Source organism: Lissotriton vulgaris, chromosome 5 (genome assembly GCF_964263255.1).
Source record: "Lissotriton vulgaris chromosome 5, aLisVul1.2, whole genome shotgun sequence".
Lineage (NCBI taxonomy): Eukaryota > Metazoa > Chordata > Amphibia > Caudata > Salamandridae > Lissotriton > Lissotriton vulgaris.
The window spans coordinates 1,306,433,253-1,306,459,355 of NC_141693.1; the positions used below are offsets into that span (position 1 = coordinate 1,306,433,253).

At 46.2% G+C, this 26,103-nt stretch overlaps 1 protein-coding gene across 1 annotated transcript in view; it reads right to left on the minus strand.

Annotated features, from left to right (window-relative positions):
* Positions 1-26,103, minus strand: part of GRM4 (glutamate metabotropic receptor 4) — a 1,245,640-nt gene that overhangs the window by 744,587 nt on the left and 474,950 nt on the right. Inside the window, exon 3 of the mRNA XM_086923193.1 lies at positions 14,454-14,670. Within this exon, the coding sequence (XP_086779319.1) occupies positions 14,454-14,670 (217 nt within the window). The remainder of the gene's footprint in view (positions 1-14,453; positions 14,671-26,103) is intronic.

Here is a 26,103-nt window from a genome sequence, read left to right on the forward strand (position 1 = left end):
CTTGCTCCCTTACACTTCCCTCACTATGACAAGCCCCAGGCTCCTTAGACCTCCCTGACTTTCAGTTCTGCCACCCCGTTCCCTACACCTGCTTTACCTCAGATACACCTGGACTACTCCGCCCTCCGCACCCAGCCTCTCCATCTTGCTCATCTCCAGTACTCCTAAACCTGTCTGGACAGTGTTCAACTTCCAGTTCTCCTAACACATTCCCCACTCTTCCTCATTTCCAGGTCTCATGCATTCTCCACACCCCCACTTCCAACTCTTCGACTCCATATCCTACACGTCACTTACATCAATGAGTCTCCAGTTCCCTACATTTCGCTCATTAGCCGAGCTCCTTGACTATTCCCCACACTTACACTCCCATCGCATTCCCTCATTCGCTCTCCTTGATTTGTCCCTTCCAACACTCCCAAGACGTATCTGTTCTCCTCTAGCCGCAGGGCCAAACATCATGAAACACTATCCCCTCCCCAGTTGTATGCACAGTCTTGAAGTGCTTCTCATTCTTGTACCATAGTGTGCAGCTCTCTCTTGTCCTTGGCAAGGCTTGACTGATAATAGTACTAAATACACCATCTGCGACTTACACTCTCTATAGATCTGGGGCTCTACTCACCTGCCGCTGTGTCGCTAGCTCCACCGCTTTAGCATTTTCTTCCCCACCCTTATGCATCTACACAATAAGCACTTCTTATTTTCCAACCAACCTCAGCTCAAAGTTGTGCTGAGTCCAGTACAGATCAGCATCTGTGGCCTTAAAACGACTATTCCCCCTCTGGGGGGCTTTTGCTGGATCGGGTCGTCTGAGCACGTCTGCCAGGCTCCGTCGCCTGCTCCAGCGTGTCATTCGCTGCACTCTGCACTTTCCATTCTGCTGCACGGCCACGGAGGTCCCTGTGAGCCAATGGTCAGGGCTGAGCCAGGCTCACTCTGTCTCTTTCTGATGACGTCATACCTAAAGACACCAAGGGGCATATGTATCAAACGATTTTTCATTCGCAAACGCTGCTATTCACAAAAATACAGCGTTTGCGAATGAAAAATCGCTAAACGCGATGTATGAGCTGATTTTTCATCGCAAAATTAAGGAATCCCAAAATGTGGGATTCCTTAATTGTGCGTAAGCATTAAGGAATCGCAAATTGCGATTCCTTATATGCTATGTATAAAGCACCCAAGTTGTGCGATTTCTCCCTAAGAAATCGCAAATTAACTCCAACTTCAAGTTGGTGGTAATTTGCGATTTCTTTCACAAATGCACTTTTTGGCATTTGTAAAGGTGCCATGTGGCGCACATACATGCCCCTAGGGCATGTATGTGCGCATATGCGCACACATGTAAATTTCAGGGGTGCATCAGGGTGTCCTTATGACACCCTTGCACCCTTGAAAATATTCTCAATTTGCGATTTTCAAATTGCGAATCGCAAATTGAGAATAACTTCCCATTCATTCCTATGGGCCTCCTGGCCCATAGAAATGAATGGGAAAGTATTCCTTAATTGTGATTTTGCAATTTGCTAATCGCAATTAAGAAATATTAAGAAATCGCAAAAAAAATCGATTTTTTACATACATCCCTTTATGCAATTCTCAAATAGCGATTTCTAAAAAATCGCTATTTGAGAATCGCAAATGAGGATGTTGATACATATGGCCCCAAGACACATACAGGTACATGCATCATTGGAGCCGTTTGCGATTCCTTAATTGCGCAATTAAGAAATCGCAAACGGCAATGCATCAAAAAATCGCAATTTTTTTAGCGATTCCTTATTTTTCCTTAATTGCGATTCACATTTTGCGAATCGCAATAAAGGAAAACCTTCCCATTGAAGGAAAACCATTCCCATTGATTCCTATGGGCCAAAAGGCCCATAGGAATCAATGGGAAGGCATTAACATTTTGCAATTTTCATTTTGCGAATCGCAATTTGTTAATGCATTTCAAGGGTGCTGAGGGAGGTCCAAAGGACCCCCCCTGCACCCTTAAAATGTCATTGTAGGTGCAAGTTACACACACACATGTCCAAAGGACATGGGTGTGTGTGTAACATGACACTTTCAAAAATGCTTTTCTGAGCATATTTGAAAGATTTCGCAAATTAACACGAGGTTTAACCTCGTGTTAATTTGCTCCCCCTAATTGCGAAATCGCAATTTTTTAAACATTCATGCATTGCATTTAAGGAACCGCAAAAATGCGATTCCTTAAATGCAATCGCATTTTGTGAAATCGCAAAAATTGTACTTTTGCATTGATGCATCCCAAATAGTGATTTTGGATTCGCAAACGGTCGAATTTTGCGATTCGCACCGTTTGCGACTCCAAAATAGCTTGATGCATGTGGCTGATAGCTCCCAAGTGCCGTGCTGTCTATAGCCGATGATGGTGTTAGCCCGCTCTCTCTCCGTCCTTGAGTGATAATGTCTCCCCATACATTTATTTACGGTCCTGTCTCTCATCCTTTGGAAGTCCCAGCCCATCTCCAGTTTCAGTTTTCAGAAACGCCATCTGGACTCTTACCACTGCATGTGCCCACATGCCATGGGCCTTTCTCTTCCTCCAAGAGAGCATGCCCCCGATAACTGCAAGGGCTTCTCTTTCTGCTGCCATCAAGGGCTCCTCTCTTCTGCCATTGCTGGCCCTCATTCATTAATAGCCAACACTGTCTTCATCCCTCAGAGGGTCACAAGCCAAGCACTTAACACTGCCCCCCCCCCCCCCCCACCTCCCCACACCCAACATTGATGGGCGTCACCCGCCCTCTCTAGAGGCTCGCTGCCAATTGGGATACTTTCCAGCTAGGGTCCGCCCTCCTCATCATGGAATATTCAATATAATACGTTTCTCGGCAACGGCGGTCTAAATTTTGTCTGTTGTTTTGTTCTCGTTCTCCTTCTTTCTTCCTCTCTCTTTGTATCCGTATCCCACTCTCTCCTTCCCTATCTTCAAATACGAGTGTCCTTCTCTCTACTCTCCCTCTTTTATACTCTGTCTCCTCTGCGCCCCTCTCACTCACTCCTCGTCCTACCTTCCCCTACACTTCCTTTCCCATTCTCCACCTTCTCTGCCTCATCTCTTGCTCAATTCTGCCGACATTGGGTAAGCCCTCTCCCACCAGTCAGCTAAGGTCCTCCCCCCTATCTAGCTAGGTTTTTCGGCTCCTTCTGCCCCACAACAGACTCCAGGAGCCCTCACTCGAAGAGATGTCTTTTCATCTCTGACTCTTGGACGTAACCTAGGATGTCCACTCTGCACCGATTGCTTTCACTTGTAATGATGCTTAGGGAGTGACTATATGGATGGGAAACCGAGGGCTCCCTGGAATGTGCTGTTAGACTGCATCATTCATTACCCAACTCGGTGTATGAACCTCGCGAAGACGAAAAGCGACACCCAGCGGCACAGGGTGGAAGGTGCAACCCACTGAAGGTGCTCAGAAACCTAAACTAAGCAGCAGGTGCATTAATCTAACGGGCTATTGTGCTGAACTGTAACAAGAAAACAATAACCCAGCCTCGGGGTTAAATAAAGGAGACTTTGAACCTTTCTCACTGGGAAAAGGCTGGTTTTTATTCCGCTAACTTCAACATACACGGCCGTGTCAATGATATGAGAAATGCCTACAAAATACAAGTGCAGTCATTGAAGTGAGGAAGAATTCAGATGCCGAAGGGACGAAGGTTCATCAGTCCCTGTTTAAGGCTACATAAGAACGCATTAATGACATTAGATGTGCGAGGCAGAGCAGGTCAGTGTACAGAACATGTTTCACGTTGATGTTAGAAAGCACTGAACGGTATGTTATAGGGTCATGCAGTGTGCTATATATAACCGAGCAGGGCGGGCTCCAGTGGAAGGGGCGTACGGAGTGCAGGACCCCCACTCCTAGAAAGGGAATAGCCCTTCCAGCAGCAGCACAGGTCTTCCGAATGAAATGTTGTACCACGGCTGCCACCTGAGGGCGGGGAGGGGGGCATCCCTTGGATTGGCCACATACCCCTGTCCCTCCCTACGTCAAGCTGGAGCCGGACCTATTAGAGAGACCACTCGGTGTAAGACCACAGAACAAACATGTAAAATGGCTGCCATCAAAGCAGGGCCGCCTTTAGCATGGGCGCGCTGGGCCCAGGCCCAGGGCGCCAATTTTCTGAGGGGCGAGTGGAGCTACGTGCATTAAGGTTATGCCTGTAGGCTACAGCAGCTCGTTTCTCCTCGTACTCCAGCCTTGTACTTGTCCCTGTCTGATCGTTTCTGTCTGATTTGCCGGTTTAAAGGGGTTTCAGTCGTTCATAAATACAACAGCAGCAAAACTATCACCTGCGCGAGACAGCTAATCTATCAGTGACTTAGGTGCTCTGGGTGAGGTCCGGGGATGTTTGCATTCAGGGTGCAGTCCCTGCTCATCCAGGTAATGACCAGTGAACATAAAAGGGGCCCCTGCTGCCTCATTTAATGCACTGCCATCAGCAAGGGCACCAAGTGTCTCTCGGCTCACTCACAGGGCTCTATTTTAGCAATGGCCGGCTCAGCATGAAAGTCTCTTTAACTTATATACAAGGCCCAGCCGATGGGAAAGCTGTTGAGATGGGGCAGTTTTTGAACTAACAAGGAGATGGTGACTTATGCGAAGGTGGGATGGTAGGATGAAGGAAAAGGAACTCTCAGTCTGGGGAAACAGATTAGCCCATATATTACCTTTATTTAAATAAATGTAGAGTTGCAGTGGCTCTTGCCACAAACAGTTTACGTCCAATTCAGTAATCTCAGCACATTGATTGGCTGAGAAGCATCCACTCGAGTTCGTTTGGGCGGTCCTCATTAACTATTTTACAACATGTACACAATCTGTAAATGCCTTTAGTCATCATAGAGGGGCTTTGCTAACGGGGGATAAACATATATCTTCATTTTTAGCTTAAATCCTGCGGGGATGTCCTGCCTGCGGCTTCCATTACGAGTGCCCTGCAGCTGCGTCCTTTTGAATATATCCCGAGAGACCTTCATTGGCTGGCGGTTCTATTAACGCCCCCACTGAAAAGAAACTTGATGGCGTCTTTCATTAACCCTTTCACTCTCACCACCTCGCTAAAATTGAATAGCAATTTGTTATTGCAACTCCCTTGAGACCAGTGGTCTGTCCCACCGGTTCTCCCAGAAAGAAACCACTCGGTCCTTCCGTGACCTCTAAGACGCCTAGGAAAATAATGGTTTGTTCATTTTATTGTAGTAGGCATTGTGAGAGCAGACACCTAGCCTAAAAGAGCAGAGCACTTTAACAGAACACACGACTGTTGAAATGGCTGTAATTATGTATTCAATAACCATTCTAAATAGCAAAATCAAATTAATGAAATCTGATTGACTAAAAGCTGTAAAGTAGCAGAATCACCAGAATATCACTTTCGTATGCATCTCTTTTCAAAGGGAATCTGCTTACCTCTGCTAGCACATGGATGGTTCCTTCCATCACCTTTTTCAAGGGAAATCTGGTTGACACCTCAACCACTCATGTCAGATACATGTGGTATGTTCTATCCAGCTTTTTCAAGGGGGCCTCGAATAGCTGTCCAAGCACTGCCAGTCAGAATGGTACAGCTTGTTCTGGTGCCCCATTTTCAAGGAGAAGCCATTGGAGTTGCAGAGGGGTTGCTCAGACCTGCACTGCCCCCTTCGGCATTACAGTGGAACTGTGCAATTGATAAATAGATTTGCTTACCTTTGCCCTCTAGGGTAGCCAATAAGAAGCCTTCACAAATGTGTTCCCCTCTCAAGCATCAAGATTCAACATCCCTTCAGCATGTGGGGTGAATCTCTAGTAAACGAATGGCCTTTCTTCCATTGCAGAGACTGATTTTTAGATCTTTAGCACCCACTGCCTCTGAGCACTGGTGATCTTTGCAATCGCGGAGAGGCTGAACACTTTGTAAACTTCACTTACTCCTCCTTTTTATCCCTATGCCCATTTAGTGCAGCTCTCTGTCGTCCAGCCGCTCTCTCCATCCTCTCACAGTATCTCAGGGTGAGTGGTGAGTTTCTCATATGTTCTGTGTCCCAGGCAGCAGGCTACACATCCCTGGGCAAGGTCTTGTCTTGTAGCTCACGCTGCAATGCCGGTCTACATCAAAGCTTTGGTGCTGTGTGGACACAGCACTGATGGCAAGACATTAGCCAAGCCACCTCTGCTGACGTCAGCGCGCCTGCTGCTGACATCTCTTTGCACCCCACAGTTAAAAACAGCTCCCATGAATCCTGCTAGGTAAATCTTTCTTGACGTAGGGACACCTGACGGTTCCAGCTGCAAGAACTTGCAATATGCTGTACATCAATCTGTGACAATATTATTATTACTATTATTATTCTTCATGTTGCAGTTATTTGTTATGTTGTTTTATTAGTATCATTAGCAGTTAGAGTAGATGTATACACTAGCAGGAGGAGCAGACTCGGCGTTTTATGTTAAGATCGCAGGTAGTGTTGTAGTTGTAAATGCAGATGGTGTTGACGTTCATAAGTTCTATTTAGTTTGCTGCTTGGAGACACTAAAAGGGCATGCATAGCATAAGGTGTTTGGACAAAATATTGATTCCAAAGTATCGTGTGGACAAAAGATCTCGTCAAGAATATCCAGGACGAGAATATCGTGATAGTGAGTTTCTATGGGTATGGAAAGTTTTACTATATATAACTCCACATATATGTACCATGACGATCTCTATATCTTCAAGATACGTAGACGAGGAGCTAAGAAGAGTAAATCTATGCTTACCTATACGGACTTACCTTCTCGATAGTTTGATCCTCGATATTCTTGGCACCATATTCTGTCCATGCAACATTTTTGTGCTCGGTCTGCGGTCAGTGATCCCATCTATTCAGCTGTAAGTGTCTCAGAGGAGGAAGCGGGCTGTTCACAGGTCACCCTCAAGGCCAGACCGAGCAGTGATTGAGGAAACCTTTAGGGGTGGACCAATGAAGATTGGTCAGTGCTGTGCACTCTCAAAAATACCAGGGCTCCAGGCTGCCCCCGGGGGCTGTGCCAAGGTAGGATTGTTGATCCCGTGCCTCTACGGACACGTCACGACTCATGGCCCCCAGGCTGCGCACATGCAATCTTTATACACAATATTTCTATAAACAACAGCGCCAAGCTTATGAATTGATTGCCATGGGCTGTGCTCTTTTACACACTGGACAACGGGGGAGCACTTGCCCTGCGAGTGAAGCGCTACGCTAGTGAGCATTATCAGACTGCCCTTCATGTAATGCACCATGTAATATAAGGTGAATCTCAAAGGTGCTTTGGAAACTATATTTTTAGTATATGCCAAAGCCCTAACCAAAGCCTTAACCCTAGGCCAAACACCAATTCCAGCATTCAATCTAAATTCATTCCTACTAATAGCTCTAACTCGCATACTAATCTTAATCCCTTCTAAGTGACCCCATAATCCTGACCAGAGTTTCATTCAAATTTAGTTCACTACGAAATTGAGTTTTCTCCGGACTACAATACGAGTTTGTGCATGGTAATTTCCAGAACCCCGCCCCCATTCGTGGGCGGCGCGTGCAGCCAGGTGAACCACTGACGCATGCGCTCGTCACGCGGGCGCTTCCGCGTGCCACAGATTGCTTCGCAGCACGGCTCTCCTCTCCGCTGGCGCGCGGTGGCATGCAGAAATATGGCGGGTCAGGCAGCGGGGCAAGCGTGGATGGATGGAGGGGCGGCAGGCTTCAGTGGAGCTGTAAAAGGTATTTTGTCGCAGGTCCATCTTCCACCCAGAGTCATTTTCTTGCTTTCCCGCTCGCGCGCCGAGGGCACGCTGGCAGCTGGCGGAGGCCTGATTTATATGCTGCGAAATGAATCGATGGAGAATATGGCCAGCCACATCTTTAATCTTTCAGAAGGATTAGTCGGAGCGGTGCGTCGATGCTCACACACAACAGATTTCAATTTGGAGCTTGGCGGGGTTGCCAGGGGCCGGCGGCTCCCTCTCCCCGGGTTCTTGCAGCAGATTTGTTTCCACGCTTACACTCGTAAAATGAAGATGCTTAACGCATCAAACTTCGTTAGCTTTGGGCGCGCGGAGGGCGCTGGGCCCGTACGGGACTGCAGAAGAGCAGGCAGAGGGGGGGCTCACCCGTGGAATAGGGTGCAATGTGAGGGAAAACTACTCGGCAGCAGGCCTCTTCAGGGAGGGAGTCTAGGAGCTGCACCTAGCAACAAGCCTCTCGCCCTAGGTGCTCTGGTAACTGAGCTCAGCAGGAGGGCTGTCCAGCAACAGGCCTCTCCGCAACATCCGCCCAAGAACAGGTCTAAAATACATACAATGGGTAATCATAAGCAGGTCTACCACACATGCATGCTCTCTTCATTCAAAACAGACTGATTCTCTGATTCACTGAACGGTTCAAAACATGTGTAGTAACCCATTAAAAGAGGCCGACCTGCCCATGCACGCTGCAAAAGTGCTCTGTGGGCACCATTCAATAGCAGTCTTTTCAGCACATACAGTAACAGAGCTCTGTTTAGAAAAAGTGTGTCTAAAGGTGTACTTGTTAAGGCAGCCGATACCTGTAAGGAAACCACTTCCAGGGTGCCCAGGCTCCCCTCCCACCTGGACAGGTTTAGACCCAGCTCTCGGCTGCACCAGCAACCATTGCTCCTGCCCGCAAACTCCTCTCTCCTCCACATCTCTATTTCGTCTCATTTGTTTTTCTCTGTTTCTCTCACTCCCATCCTTATTTTCACCTCTTTCACCACTCTGACTATGTTGTCCTTTCCTCTCTCTCACATCCTTGTTTCACCTCTTTGTGCTTTGACTTCCTTGCCCCCTTCTTGCCACTCAGCCCCTTTTTGTAGGTCCCACTGCCATTCACCTGTTTTCCCCTTGTGCCTACCCCCGCTCCTTACCTGCTCTCCTGCATATCTTCCCACCTCTTTTTCCCTCCTTTGGTAGCCCCGTCAACCGCCCGCACCCCTCCCACCTCCCTTGACCTACTTACTGGTGGCCACAGCATGGGCGTGCTGTGAGCGTGCCATAGGCGTACCAAAGCAAGCCTGACTGCGCCCATATATGCCTCGACCTCGCCCAGTGCCATAAACCCTGGTCCTTTCACCCCTGCAACAACACCACAGCGCCTTCAACCCTGGATAGCACAATGAACACTGCTGTCGAACCGACCCACGCTTCACAGTAGGACCATTCACTTGCACCCACTATCACTTCACATGCTACAGCATGCATGTCTGCCACCCGCCTGCCCAGCAGCATCCAGACCACACCACAGACCACATCAGAACAAAAAAACACCAGCTCACACATACGCACTGTGCAAGTACGCCACCAAGCTCTGGGACCTCATCACCACCCTTGCACCTGACGTCCTCGTTCACACAGAGACCTGGCTATCATGCACTTCCTCAAATGTAAATGTAGTTGAGCTTATATAGCGCACAGCTACCCGCAGTGGGTGTCCCGGCGCTTGCATAGGGAACCCGTCCTGATATTCCCCTGTGTGATAGCCCCAGCGGGTATCCACAAGGTGAAAGTCAGGCATCCCGCCGCGAGGGGCCGTTGTGGAGATTAAGCAAGCTATTGCCCAGAGTCGCAGAGTGTGAACCCGTGAGTCGAGAAGGCACCGGAGCGAGAATTATCGAGTCTGTGGAATTTTTAGCCCAAGACCCGCCGAGGCAGGGAATTGAACCCTGGTCCAGGACCGATCTCAGCTTCCGGGTCTGCCGCCTCTAACCCCTGAGCCACACTTCTCCACATCCTCAACCAACACAACTGCCCCCCTACCACCACAGACAGCCAGCTGACAGAATGGAACCAGCTTGCCCCCAGGATACCACATCCATCAGGAATGTGGTGCCCACTCAGGGGCCTCCACTAACCCGTGTCCACATCACATCTTCAACATAAGTGGAGCCAGGGTCAGCCCCAAACTCACCACCCCATTCAACACCTTGATGGCAATAGCCACCTACCCAGAGGACTCTATTTATGCAGAGGTCATACCCCTACTAAAAACATCATCAGTCAACCCCATTGAACTCAACAACCACCGACCACTCTCCCTGCTCCCGTTTCCAGCCAAAGTATTAGAAAAAGCCATCAACCTACAATTTACCACAATCTGGAACAGAACCATCTACTCAATCCCTTTCTATCTGAATTCCGCAGCAGCCACAGCACTGAAAGAGGCCTTCTTGTGGCCACCAATGTCATCTGAGTCCTCCTTGAGCAGGGTGAAACAGAAGCCCTGATCCTCCTAGAGCTCTAGGAGGCATTCACCGCTGTCTCCCACCACATGCTCATTGCTAGACTGAACATCATCATCATCAAGGGTACGGCTCTCAGATGGATGGCCTCCTTCGTCTTCGGAAGAAAACAAAAAGTCTATATACCACAAATCACCTCCGAACTCAAATAAATCTTCTGTGAAGTACCCCAAGGATCCACTGTGAGTTACAAAACATAGTGCTAACCTTCCAAAAAATGACTAAACCCAAGCAAACCATTTGGTTTCTAGCATGGGAGAAACAATACGTGTTCTAAAATAACCCTCACCCACCAAAAGGTCCCTTGGTGGCATGCTACATCATCGGGTTCTTCCCGCCCGTTGCGGGACAGGGCGTGCTACAACCGACGGCGACATGGGAGCACTTTTAAGTGAAGTGACTTTATGTGTTTGGTGCAAGAGTGGAAGGGTCAGAAGTGAGTGCATTAAAAAATACCTGGTTATATGGAGAAACTAAACTTTAATGCTCCCTCTAACTGTATTAATAAAAATGTTGAGTAAAGAGGAAAAGTGCTTTAATGAGCAGTTCCCTCGCTGGTCAACATTTTTCAAAGCCTACCCCTAAGCTTCTCTTCGGGACCTATTATGTTGATCCCTATTACCACTCTGACTATAGCCTAGTGCCTTTCGGCCTGTTGGGTGTTCTGAATTAATATGTAAATACTATGCAATACATTCATTCTTTACCTACTTGGTAATTTTTCTTAACAAAGTGAATTTGAGTTTCTTAATTAACAATCTGGAAGGATAGAAAAAAGTAATTAATGGTGTTGATGTGCTTAGATATTAGTATAACACTCCTTCACCGTAGTTGTGTGAGGAAACAAATTGTGATATATTTTTTGGGTGATATATTTCTACTGATATATTTTTCACTTCATGCACCATATCATATCTGAAATAATACATGTGCTTTGTGCAGGAGGTTGAGTCCATGACTGATCATACCTCTTTCTTCACTCCCCTTTATGTTTTTTGGTACCTCAAGGATCATCACTCAGTCACACCCTCTTCAACACATATGTGACACCCCAGGCCAACATCATCAGAACCCGTGGACTCAAAGCCATATCCTTCGCTGACGATACACAACTCACCCTCTCCCTCTCTGAAGACACCACCAATACTAAAACGAACTTCCACAACTGCAGGCCCAAGATGGCCAATTGCATGAGAGGACAACTGCCTGAAGCTTAACATAGATGAGATAAAGGTACTGACCTTCAGCAACAAAAGATGGAACTCGGACCAGCCCATGGAACTTGGACCAACACCGACCCTGGCCAACCCGCAAAAAATGTAGGCATCATCTTGGACAATATATTAACCATGGCGTCCCAGGTGAACTTGGTGTCCTCCTCCTGGTGCTTCATCCTATGCATGCTTCACAAAATCTTCGAATATTTAACCCAAAGCTCAAAACAAACAATCGCTCAAGCCCTCATCTCCAGCCAATGGGACTACTGCAATGCTCTCTACACAGGAATCACAGTCTGCCTCCTCCAAAGTTTACAGACACATACAAAATGCCACGACCAGACTCGTCTTTGACCTCCCACGATGAAACCACCTCACCCCCTACCTCAGAAAACTCCACTGTCTCCTAGTACAGAAGAGATGCCAGTCCAAACTACTGACCCATGCATGCAAGGCCCTACACAACTGCCGACCTGCCTAAATGAACCACCCTCTGAATTTTCACCAGACACCTCCACTCTGCTTCCCTCTCACTAGCTCAAACCCCTTGCATCTGACGGAGGATGCAGCATGAGCGGAGGATGCTCCTTCTCCTACCAAGCAGCGAAGACATGCCATGAACTACCCCTACATCTCTGGACCTCTCCATTTATTCCAGAGGTCCTAAAGTCATTAAAGACCTGGCTCTTCAGCTGAACCACTGTATCCTGCAAGCGCTTGGATACACTCACAAATGAAAAGTTGCTTTATACAGATTGACTGATTGGTTGATTGACTAGACCCGGAGGTAGGCGCAGTCAAAGAATCCAGCCACTGGGGGCTCCTGCAGATGGAAAAAGCTGGGTGGCATGTGGTCAATTGTATGCACACTGTGTGAGTCAGAACTTACAAAACTGTGGGGTATTCATAGATCCCTGCATGTTCATATTTTATCTACACATTATTTCCAAGGTTTGTGATTTTAATCATCCACATATTTCTGCTCAGAATGTCTCCCACACATGCCAATGCTCCTGTTGGCTAGGGATGAACCAAATATTATTTTCTGTGGTGAGAAACTCTCATCTATCCCGCAACATGGTAGCCACTTGGTTGGCAGTGGTAGCACAAATTTAATTCTTTTGCGGGGTAAGACCAAGACTGCAAAGTTCCCCAGAACAGTTCCTACCGACAGTTACAACATACATCACAGAGGACAGATTTTCTTCCACATTAGAAGGTGTATGGTAGAATTTTGCAATCATAAAAACCTCCAAGATTTAAATTTTTGGGAGCCCAACACCCACCTCGTACTCAAGTATGTGTACATTTTGAGGCAAATAGACCATGTTTGCTGCAATCACTACATGCCCTTATGACCGTCTTCAATACTGGAAGACCTAGGTGAAGGGGTGGTTGCCAGCCCATGGGCTGTATCTTGCAAATGACCTGTTTCCCGCAGATATAGTGACTCACCACTGGGAATTTGGAAATCATAACTTCCATATAAGGGTTTCCTCATTATGACAAAAGATACCCTTTGGTACCCCTCCTCCATAAAGAAATCTGGGTGCAACCATCAGGGATGTCACTGGCTCTGGAAGGAGATGGAATACAAAAATCATGTGCCTATGAATGTGATGAATGCATGTCACAGATTGGAGCTTGCCCTCAGCGGCGGCGATACATATGGAGAGTGTTGGGTGGGTGGAGAGCCAGCTGCAGTCTGTGCAGGTAACATCAGTGGGGTTGTGCAAGGGGGGATTTCAAGGGGCGATGCAGAGGGAAAATTAAATAAATCATTTTTTTCCCCCTGCATCATCCCTCGAAATCCCCCCTAACCCCGCCCCATTACTGTTACCTGCACGGACCGTGGCTGTGGAGGGAGGGGAACTATGTTGGGGGAGGGAGCTCGCTGGGGAGGGACAGGCGGAGGCACAGGGGGAGCACAGAAGATGAGAAAAAAAATTAAAAATCGTACCTCATGCTGCTTCTGCTGTCTCAGAGCTCCTCTGCTTCCTACATGAGAGCAGCCCGGGGATTGGCCTGAGCTGGCTGCATTGACGCTCCACTCAGGTCAGGGAGACTGTGCTGTTTCTCCAGTCTGGCTGTATAATACAGCCAGGTTGGTGAAACCTAACTGGGCATGTCTGTTTGGCTGGCCTAAGACAGTCGGTCAAACAGACATGCACAGTTAGTAGTGCACATCACTCCGCCCCCTCCCATTGTCCGGCCCGCTCCACCCATCCCCAAACACGCGGGCTCAGCCAGCAGCTGAAAAACAAAACGATATTGTTTTATTTTGCAGCTGCTGGCTAAGCCAGTGGGGCGGCGGTCCTCCGTCATTGTGGAGGAGTCGCCCCTGCTTGGACTAAAGGTAACCACAGAGAGGTATGACTTGCCAGGTCACAGTGCTGTACAGTGTTCAAACAGCGTCTTGCAATGCGACATGGCTAATTCTCTTTGCACTGCACCAGATGGGTTACGTACAAAGGCAACCAACTAATGAAATTATAGAAATAGAGTGCTTAAGTAATGGAGAGTGGCTGATTACGTCAGCAGAGAACACGCTTCAGAAACACAACACCCTTCAAACAGTGATAATAGCAAGATTTGGTCAGAGGTTATAGGTACCTGTGCTGCGCATTGACTGACCAGTTTCCCAGTATGTACATCAACCTACTGAAGACTTTGACTCATCACCTGCCTTCCTACCGCTAGGATATGCTCAATGCTTTACCTTCTACCAATTGCCGAGCCTAAATTGCTTCAACATTTCCACTGTGTACTCCCTTTTCCCCATCCATGAACCACTTGTGCATCTTTTTTTCTATTTTGCTGTAGACTAGGTAGACAAGACTCAGTTCTCGTTCACCCTCAATCTACACACTGACTGTTTTACCTGGGCATCACACATTCTCCCCACCGCGCTAGCTGATCCCAAGCAGAACTGACTCACCATCCTCGCGGGACTTCTGGATGAATGCCTCCACTCCGCTCTCCCCGTAGCTGCCCTCTGAGGCTAGCGTGGAGACATAATTCCATTTCAGCGCCTTCACAATGTCCACCATTGTTTGTGCCTGGTAGGTGTCCGAAGGCACCACACGCGAGAAGAAGTCGTAGCGACTGTTGTCACTCAGGTCAGGGGCGGTCGAGGCATAGCTGATCTGAGGAATCTGTGGGCAGAATAGAAGTAGGTTATTGTCCCTGGCATCCAAAGCAACATATCCACTCAGAGAAAGAGCAACAAGAATCGTGAACAATATCTCAACACTTTGTCCCCCCCCTTTTTCTCTGCACATTTATACAAGCTTTATTATTGATACCGAGCAACGCACACTTCCACTTCCAGGTGGCGCTGAGCTGGGCATAGCTTGGGGGTCTAGCTCCCTCACACTGACATGGCCGGCAACCAGAACACCAAACACAAATAATGGCAGTGGAACTGACAGCTGGAGATAGATGCCCATGTGCTAAAAATGAAAACGTTTCTGGTTATCTCAGTTTACCTGTTCCAAAGCTTTTGTGCCTCTATATTGTATGGTTTTCAGAGGGGAGACAAGGAACTCCCCCCCATCATTTAACTTCAAGACCGAATGTACACACCAAAAGTGGATTACATCGCAGTATTATATTTTTTTCATTTAAATGGTTTTAAAAAAAAATGATTTTACAGAGGTTAATACTTATTATGTGCTCATTAGGTGAAACAGGAATCTTCCAAAGTAACACCTTGAAGTATTAAAACCAGTGCCGGCTTGCCATGGGAGTGCTGCGGGGCGGTGAGGCAGGGTGGGGGAGTGGTGGAGTCTAACTTACGACGGACAGGAGTAAGGTAAATATTTAAATAAATAAAACAATTTACCTTGCATGCGCTGCATCGCCAACTCGGCGATGCAGTGCCCAGAGTCATAAAACCACCAACAACAGGTCAGAAAAAATACAGGAGGCAGACAAAAAGTTCTGTAATAACCTCACAAAAAGGGCTAAGTCCAACACACTCAAAACAATAGGTCTGAATTAGCTAGGTTGACAAACTAAGGGCCTGTATGATGCGTTGAAAAAGTTATACCCAAAGCCATAGCTAGATCTGATCTATGTATTATGAAAAGTTATGACAAAGCAGTAGGCCTTATTGTAGAAAGAATTTGTTAAAGCCAGTAGGCCTTTAACAGTGAGCTGTTATCACATTGTGCTACAGGATATTTTGTTACATGTGCTCTTACAGATTACTGTGCTAGGCAAGGGCCATTTTGTTGTTGGCCACCCACTCAGACAGACCCTAGAGGTTTTCCCTATGGTGATTCTCACTAGGCCCTATAGAGAGAGGGTCCTGTATATTGTATTTCAAACTATTTTCTACAAGTTTGTAATTTTATAATCGTATGCATGAACATTGCCAGTTAATGTGCACTTAAATAGGCCTGGGTTCAGAGGTGCAACTAGAGCTAAATTTTGGGGAAGGCTAAGAAAAAATGTCTTGGGGGGGGCTAATTCTTAGGCAGAGTGGAGCTGCAGGGGCTCTAAGAAGTGGTGAAAAAACAACAAAGCCTCATTAACAAGCAAAAGGTATTTTAAAGATCTTTGAAGTACTGGGGTGCGGCTGTGTGTGTGGGCCCAGGAAGCAATCTCAGCCCGGGCTGACACACACAACGGGGGGGGCTGAAGCCCTTTGAGCCCAATGGGCGGTGCCCGCCTTCCTGGGTTAACTGTGGTGCCTTGCCAGTGGAAAAGGATAAAGAGCCTATCAGTTCATTGGGAAAAGTTATTCGAGATCCCCAAAAGTTGAATCCATTGATTATGAATAGATCAAAATTCCCTGTGTACGGTATAAGGGGGTCCTGAGGTGTTACTGCTCCCTTAGAGAGCCCGAACTATAGTTTCCCAGGCAGTGCTAACGGTAAGATAGCTAGCATTCATGCGAGTGGGCAGCAAGCTATCTTAGTCATAACCCAGTCAGATTCATTTCTGATTAATACCTTCTGCTCTGTCAAAACACTGACTGAGGCGGATTTGTTGCTCTGTACATATTCATGAGCGTGGCACTGGAATATCATGGTCTAAATATTGCCTGATAAAAATAATGTGCCCTAGATATCGTTTTCAAAAGTAGCGCCCCATAGGAGTTAAAATCTGAAAAGCTAAATCCAATATGACAATATTTTTGGAAATTATATTTATACGAGAATATAATTTTGACAACGATATTCTGATGTACACAGCATTTTTCGTTCGTCATGTTTGGGCTGGGAAACGGTTTGCCCTTATAAGGAAATCATAGCGTACAGTTACTCATTTTGACTGATTAGATGATTTCAGACTCCTAGGTTGTTTCTGATCTCCTGGTAACTGATAATAAAGTGCTTTGGGCCACTGTACAGAAATACCATGAGATGTTACTTCCATCAAAAGGCTCGTGCTGGCAGCATGCCAATACATGCAAACAATCAAGCTCTAACTTTAAATGCAGGCAGGTAGGCATAGTGCTGTGTGGTAACAGTATTGCCACGTGGCGATATTACGCATTGGACTTTTCCGAAACTTCTCAGTGCGACTAAAAAAAAGGCCGAAAATGCACAGAGGAGCATAAACTGGAAATGAACCCCATAAACAGCTCATAACATCACTTACTTCATTCCATGCATAACTGCGCCAGGCAGAATCAGGGAAAACCAGACAAGCTGCTCCTGTCTTCCTCTTGGACTCGCTCTGTCTGCCTTGCTCATCTGGTGTGAACTGTAATACTGACGTGCTGCCCTGTGGCTAGGTCTGTGCGGTGCAGAGTCACGTACAGACATACCAGCATAGGCAGAGATGTCACAGCTGTATCTGCCATCACTTGAATGGGAAGGGGTCTATTCTCAGTCAACGCAGTGGCACAAACATCGCTAAATATGTAATACTTATACATGAAAGTATATGCATAGTACACAATTCACATGCCTCTATCTCAAACATTCATTTGGTCCAATTGCCATTCCTGTCTCTAATTGCAGAGCAGCCATGAATGTTACAGGGGATGCAGGAGCCGACATTGTGGAACTAATGCACACATTGTATACATTCAATTGTGCTGTCCATTCACTAAAGCAGAGAACGAGAAACGCAAAGACTGCTTCAAGAAATCAGGCACTCTTATGCTACCAGATTATACATATGGATCTTATCAAATGACTATGATGGATGATGTGTCATGGCCAATGCATGTATTTTGCTGCTGCATTGAGAGTGCGCCATGGTGTATGACCGCAGCTTTCCATGCAGAGCTCTCAGAGGCTTGTCAGTGTAAAGTCACATGTATATTTCCTCGTGTTAAGGGGGATTTCAGGCAAGTGACAGGAAGTGACACATTTTTAAACATGTGTGAGGGTTGCTTGATTGCTACATGATTCAAAATGAGCAGGTCTCGGTGATTAATGTAAATGTTTTCTGTATATTTCTGTAAAGTGCTAATGCTGTAATACATGTGAGTTTGCCTTTCACTGTGGCTACATATGTACCTGCGATGTAGTCTATTGACATCTTAGTCTACCCAACATCATTTCTTAGCCGAGGCAAGACCTTACCTAGCTCTAATGAGTGATATATATATTGGCGTGGTGGCCCCTGGGGTTTGGTGGCCCTGTGCAGGTGCACAACTTGCACATGCCTAAGGCCGGCCCTGCTGCAACGCTTTCCTTCTGGTTCCTGAGCTGAGCGATCTCTGGTTATTCCGCTTTGGGTGTGACACACAGCAAAGGAGAACCTTACCCTCCAGTCTCTGCCTGAGGACTGTCAGGCGAGATTGAAAAAGCCCCATTCATGGATTATTGGTGGGGTCCGGGCTCCTAACCCTTTATCTTGCTGCCTTTAGTGTAGAGGTGGGCATTAAACTCTGCACCACCGGCGGAGTTCATGGAGTTTTGCCCACTCCGCACCACGCAAGTATTGCTGAGTTCTGGGAAACCTCTGCCAAGCACAGAGTAGTGTAGTGTTTTCTCATGCGGGGCTTGCCAACGTTAAGAGTACAATTTTCAGGCACTATACTGCAGGGAGATTTCTCTTTGTGGGCGGTCGTGACAGGTCGCAACAGTTTTTCGTTCAGAAAGCTGCCTCCTGAGTAGAAATTCTACTCCAGTGGCAGAAAGAAACAGCACCCCCTGCCATGCCGTGAGGTGCAAGTCACATTCATTTGCAGCACGGAGGAAGCTCCTGGTACTGAGTGCAAGCAGCGTGACGTGACAAATTCCACCCGCTCGCGGAACTCCGCGTAATCTCTTGGAGTATTTATGTAACTTTTCGAATTCCATTCAGTAAATTTTCCAGGAGTTGTGCCCACTTCTACTTGTGCACAGTATTGCAGTGGAACTGTAGAACTCCATAGAAATACTGACAATTATATTGGCTCCAAAATATTGTCACAGCTTAGTTCGTAATTATAAATCTACAGTTATTTTGACAATATTTTGATAATTGTTTTTAAAGGTCACAATAGATTTGCAGGATGGCATTTCAGTCTCGGTACTGTGGTTTATAATCATGTTTATGAGCACCATAGGAGAGCCTCATTGGGTTTACTTGCTCAAATATCCACTGTTTAAGTCTTTTTTATCAATCATTTTAGTGATAAATTTATAAATTTTATATCTGTTGTGTGACATTCATCAAATTGTTATGGTTTTAATTAACTAAACAATAAAGTTTAAATAAAAAAAAATCACTGTTGCAAGATGGTTTGCATAAAATGTGTAGTTCAATGTTACCTTTTGTCCTGTACCCCCTCCTGTAGTATCAATGTGATGTAGTACCTGTAGGACCACATGGATAAAGCATTGAAAAGAGGATTCTCAACCCAGCTGAATCATATCTTAGAGAAAGGGAATCTCCTTACGAATCACCAATCTGGTTCCAGGACTGGTTTCAGCACCAAATCTGCAACCTTAAAAATGTTGCACAATATCCATCTCATTCGGGACTGACATGACACATGTTTAGTGACCTTCGTCCAACCATCAGCAGCGTCCTGCACGAAGGACCATGATAGGCTCATCTCTACTCTGGAACATCATAGGAGCTTGAGGGTCAGTATTTTAAAATGAACCGCCTCGTTTCTGACAGGCACACAGATCAGAGAACATGCATCGAGGCACCACGAGCGAGCTGTGAAGGCTCAGTCTTAGCAACAACACATATACACAGGGCAGCTGGTAGTAATATTGAAAGATCTGGGTGGCAATCTGCACCAATATGATGATAACTCCCAAATATACTTTAAAATGTCATACACAAGACAGTCTCAATCTATGAAACTCTCTCTCTCACCTGCATGAATGGGTGGAAGACAACTTCCTACAGTTCTGCTTATTGACAGGAGTTGTTCCCCTGTCTCACCTTAGTCAACTCAAAGCAACTCTATATCCTGCAGCCAGATTGGTTGAGAGGCAAACAGGTTTTATCATATTATGCCGAATGTTAATACCCCCAGGGCTACCCTTTCTGGATCGGAGTCAATGCACACTCGGTGTCATTGCATACAAGGATTTCACAACACACTCCATCATGCCTGCTAAGTTACTCTCCATTTCAGGAAGTACCAGAGGTCTGCGAAGAAAGGCCTCTCTCCTTCTCGGAGCTCCATACATGCATTTCCAGGATACAGTCCTTCTCAAGAGCCGAGGTTTCAGCATGGGTCTCTCTCCCTGCTTGGCTGAAGACATAACTTCTCTGATGACTTTTCTATGGAACCAAACTAAAACTCACTAGTTCAAACAGTTCTTTGAGCTATGAGACATTCCCCTGCTCTCTACATGAGTCAATGACTCCCAGTCGCTCTGCTTCCTCATCCTTCATCACTGTCTTACCTCCTCCAAGCCTGGTTTCTATCAGACATCAGCCTTGCCTCTGAATTTCTCCAGTTGTAATATCCCGCCTTACAGTATGGATGCGTAACAACTTTTTAAAGCTTAACAAGGACAAGACTGAGGTTGTCATCCTGGGCAAAGGGAGGAACTCATGGGGCCCTCAACACTAGCCTAAAGAAATGGGTTATTTTCCCCAAACTGTTGCCCAGGTTCGCAACCTTGGATTTCTCATTGATGAGAATCTTTCTATGAGGCAGCAAGTAGTAAAAGTGGCCTCCACTTGTTTTACTATTTTAAGATGGCTCCACAAAATTCTTTGGATGCTACCTGTTTTCGCACAATGGGCGGTTGTCCAGGCCCTAGTTGTTTCACGCCTGGACTACGGTACGGTAACGTTCTTTATTTAGGAGCTGATCAAGAAACTCTCAGCTTCACTGGCTCAGGATCGCCAGCAGAATTAAGTTTAAGGCCCTCTGCTATATATTCAAGATCAAACAAGGCACGGCTCCCGCATATCATCCTACCCGTACTCTCAGATCTTCTTGTAAAGGTGATTTTGTAATTCCAAGATTTAGGCTGGTGAAAATGGGCGGTCGCTCGTTCTCCCACCTTGGCCCTAAGTTTTGGAATACCCTGCCCATTGTGCTGAAAACTGAAACTACCTATCTCCGCTTCCGTAAAGGACTCAAGACGTGGCTCTTTCAGCAATGATTTGTGTTTGTTCTCTTTTCTTCATTTAATCTGTCCCTCGGCGCCGGGAAATCCTCTGTGGGTAGCTGTGCGCCCTAAAAGTTAAATTAAATAAATAAATAAAAGTGATGTGATCACTTGCTGTTACTGTTTCAATACAAAGCGCCCTTATAACCCTTTGGTCTTGGATGTGGTATACAAATGTGGTATACAAATGTTTGAATAAATACAATTAATACGTAGTTTACAGCTAGTGGCACAGAGGCACCGCTATTCAAAAATATATGCTGTGCATTAAAGACTATGCACGGGGACTGACTGAGAAGTCTGTAATAGTGCAAAAGTTTCACTGTTGACTACCCTCCCATTGTGAAGTGAGTCCATTGTAAATACTGTTGGTGGTTCCACACAGTAGCAGAGGACAGGGTCTACAGGCAGGACAGCCCTGACGGATCTGATGCTCTAGCACTTGCAGTGCGTGTCACTATTCGTACAAATCCCACCTTCAGAGTGATGCTTATGCCACTTATCTCATGTGAACTGACAGTGCCCGCCTTGGAGGCGCTACTCCCACAAGGTTTCAAGGGGTGTTGAGAAAAGTGTGCCACAAGCAGCAGCGGCCAGTGCAGTTAAGAGTGTTGGGGCTGGGTGGGGGGATTTTGATGGAAGATGAGGAGGGAAAATCAATTATTTATTTAATTTTCCCTTGTCATCATCCGTCGAAATCCCTCCCATACGGCCTCACCGCTCTTACCTGCAAGGGCCGCTGCTGGCAACAAGTTTGTGTCTTACAGAATGAGTGTGAGGCCTTACAAATAGAAATGTAAGAAATGGAAAAGGTGAAAGGACCCCCGAAGAGCTTTAAAAGACACAGTAACTTGCTAAAAGCGTGAGACTGACACTAAACATTTTAACAGTGACACCACGTTATGCAAACACTGATGATCTTAGCAATTGAAACTTTAAAGGGGGATATACACTTGTCTTAGTTTGAAGTAGATGCAATCTGTGTTAGTCTGTGATAATGATTGTCGCACCGTTCACATCCCAGAGAGTGTGGTACCTCTCTAGGTCTAAATGTATGACAAAAATACTTCCTCCTGAGTACAGTGGCAGCTGTTGCAGATCGGGAGTAGCGGGGCGTCGAGAAATAAAAATGACTTACCTCATCACCACTTATCTCCTCCGTCGTATCTCCATGTCTGGCTGGACCGGAAGCAGGAAGCACAAAGGCTTCCCCAAGCTAAATCCCAATGCTGCTGTCAGCTGCATCCTGATTGGTCTGAGCGCATGACTGTTTGGCTGGTCCAAGACGGCCGGCCAAACCATCAGGTTCATTTACAGAGTGCCCACCACTGCTCCCCCTGCTCTGTGGGCTCAGCAACCTAGCCCCATCCCGCCACGCTGCCTCACCAGGTAAATATAAAACGAAAGTAACATCCTGTTATTATTATTTTATTTTTCCTTTTTTACACTGCTGAAAAGCAGTGGGTGACGCTTCTCTGCCTCACCGGATATCACCCCACGGGAGATAATGATAAAATACTAAATAGCTACACCCATTAGAGCAATATTTTTCTAAATGATATTTAAGCCACAATATTTATGTCAGACGATATTTTTTAATATTATATTCTGATATACAGTGACCAGTGACACAAAAAGGGTATACTTTTCAGTAACACGCTATTTGAGGCTGTTACAACGGCACAAACCACGGGTTGTTGTGGGATTCATATTCACAACCTTACTTGCAGCTTTGATGCCATGATACACATGGGACTCGCTTGCCACAGATTGCATTTTACAAGTGAACAGCACGTCAATGTGTAAAATATTCTATTAGTGAGGAAACCTCCAAGTGTAACGCATGAGTGGGAGCAGGCTGCCATGCTACAGCGGGTTCATTCTCACAATCCAGGCAGATGGCAAAATAGCGGCAACATCGGAGCGAAACAAATACCAACTTCTTGGTCCGTAACTCCCTGTGCGAGGTGAGTGCGAAGAATAGAGTTTGAGGGGGGGAATGGGGCGGGGAGGGAGGGGGGCTTCTCCTGCTCCTCCTCCAACTTTTTAATTTGATTTGTAACTCTGTTTTCTTTCTACCCTGTACACACTATTTGCTCTCAGGAAATTCAGACTCTTCGTTTACACTATTATCTCCACTGCAATATGGCTTCCCTGATCGGTTTCCCCTTCTTCTCTTTTTCAACATTTACACTACTTTCCGCGCCCCATTGTCACCCATCCTGCCCTCCTGCAGAAACAACTCACATGCACTTATCTCCCTTTTTCTGCACTCCTTTCCCATCTCTGTTCACTCCCTCTTCTGTATTCCCTAGCCCTTTTTTGCTCAACCTCTCATCTCTATTTACTACTCCCTTCTCTAATCAGTCTCCTTTTGGTGTTCACACACTCTCCTTTATTTGCCACCATTGTTCTATTTTCTCTTCTTTCTATTTTTTCAAACTCTCTTTTTCTTCTGTCTTGCCCTGTAGCAAACGGAATTCACTTACACATATCTTCCTTCGTTCAGTAGCTCTCTCTTTTCTATTCAATCTCCCGTCTCCATTTGAAACAAGACCATTAGATCAGCGCCAAGCTCATTGGAGGGTTTAGAAGATTTGCTGCTTGAGTTCAGACTCTACTTGCAAGCTGAAAATATACCAGCCGCTGCCTGTACTGGTAAGATTGGTGGGGCCGGGTGAGTGACGATTTCAAGGGACGCTGATGAGGAAAAATTAAATAAATAATAAATTTTCCCTCGTCATTGTCTGTCGAACTCACTCCCCCACCCCCCCACCCCACCCTTCTAACCCGGTCCCACCGTTCTTACCTGCAAGGGTCAATTGGTCTACAGAATGCGGAAATTGTTTCCGTGCAATAGTACAGCCAGACCAGTTGGTTTTGCCAATGCTTGCTGGTAGAAGAGATAGTGATGTTGGTGGTAGTGGTGTTGGTGGTGTGGTATTGGTGGAGTAGTTGGTAGTGATAATAGTGATATTGGTGATAGCGACATTGGTGATGGTATTGATGGTGGTTTTGAAGGTAGCATTAGTGTTATCGGTACTGTAGTTATGGTGGTATTGGTATTGGTACTACTGGTGCATTAGTGTGGGTTGAAGTATTTGTGCTGTGTGATACTGGTGGTGGTGGTGTTGTGCTATTGGTGGTGGATCTGTCAGTGATATTAATGGTATTGGTCATTGTGTTATTGACAGCAGTACTGGTGATGATAGCACTGCTGGTAATATTGATGGCAGTGGTGTAGATGGTATTGTTAGTGGTACTTGGGGTAATGCTGTTGGAACTGATGGTGATACAAATGACTGTTTTACTGATCGTGGTGCGGTATCAATAGTGGGGTGGTGTTACACTACATTATGGATGTGGTGTTGATGGTTGATAAACCGTTAAACAAAATACCTGCTCCAGTAAAACAAGGATCACGTTCTGTATACAATGTGTGTACAACATATCTAGTAGAATTTGATTTAAAAAAGTGAGATCGTTGAGCGCACTGTTTAGCTGTAAAATAGTCCCTCATATATTACAATGCAAGCACTCCATATGAGATGGAACAAAACGTACACACAGCCAATACCATGATGGGAGAGACAACTTCTCCCAAGGGCTAAAGTAAACTGTGACTGACAATGTCTCAAGCTAATGACTGAAACAGGCTGATCCAGATTAGTCGATGGTTGAAGTGGACGGACCCACAGCCCACCCTGTACATTGCAAGCACTAGATCTTACAGCCAGATCTACAAACACTTCAAAACAGGGACTTCAAGGTTTTGGGGGAGATATGTTGGCTTTCCTCTCAGGTTACATCAAACACTACCCTGAACCATCTCCACTTCTATTACTGTGTCTTTCTGTGTGGCACGTGATGAGCTAACTGTGGACATTAGCTGACATGTTCTCTCTCTTCCAGGTCCTTCTCTTGTACAGCTGTGCAAGGACATGCCCCTGTTGTTCTTATTTCCCCAAACGCTAACCCCAACAAGATATTTGCTAGGGCCTGCATACACAGCCAGTGAAGCCTGGTTGCGCTTCTTGTTACTGATGCCATTCATGCCCCTCTGACATGCCAAGGCCTGCCAGCTGCTGCTGAGTGTCCTGCAAGGTGCAACCAAAGGTACAGGCCAATTGGGTTACACGGAGTACGCCGGGGTCCTTGGGAAGCCTCTATGCTGACGCTGTGCCATGTGCTCAGGAGCTGCCTGGTGCAGCTGTGTGTTAAGATACTGTGTTTTTTGGCATGTGTGGCTGCTCTGATATGGAAAGTGACTGAGGCTGCTGTGTCTGATACTGCTGGGCCTGGTGCTGCTGTGCCTAGTCCCACTGTGTATTGTAATATGCCTGGTGCTGTGCTTCTGCATCTGTGTTATGTCTGATGCTTTTGTGCCTCATACTGCTGTGCTTTGCCTTCCTGTAGGTTATACTGCAGCAAGCACTGCCATGGTCTGTGCCTGGTGCGCTATTCCTGATCCTGCTCTGGTCTTTCCCTGATGTTGCCGTGTTTGGTGCTGCTCCGGTCTGTGTTGTGCCTGGTTCTGCTGTTCCTAGTGCTTCTTATCTTTTTAAGGTACTGTAAATACAGACTCCCCGGTAAACTATTAGTTTTAATCTGCCTACAATCAAAAATAAATGTCATATCAGGAATGGAAAATGGCAATGAACCTGTACGTGGGTGCCGAAAAAGCTACATACAAGGCGAGAGGGGGAACCAGCGTTTACAACACTGCTATTACATTGCATTCCTTTTACAATGAGGTCATTACAACGACTGGGTTGTTAGAACGCGATACCTTTACATCGCAAGTCATTAGATCGACTTGTTGAGGGGGCGCTCTAACCTAAGGAATAGTATAGTTTACTATTCCAACGCCATCCCTACTGTTGCGCACGCTGGAGTTAGAATAGTAAATTATACTATTCCTAAGTCCAGCGCGCCCCCTACAGCAAGTCGATCTAATGACTTGCGATGTAAAGGTATTGCATTCTAACAATGAGTTTGTTGTAACAACCACGTTGTAATAGAACACAATGTAATAACATGTGTAGTAATATG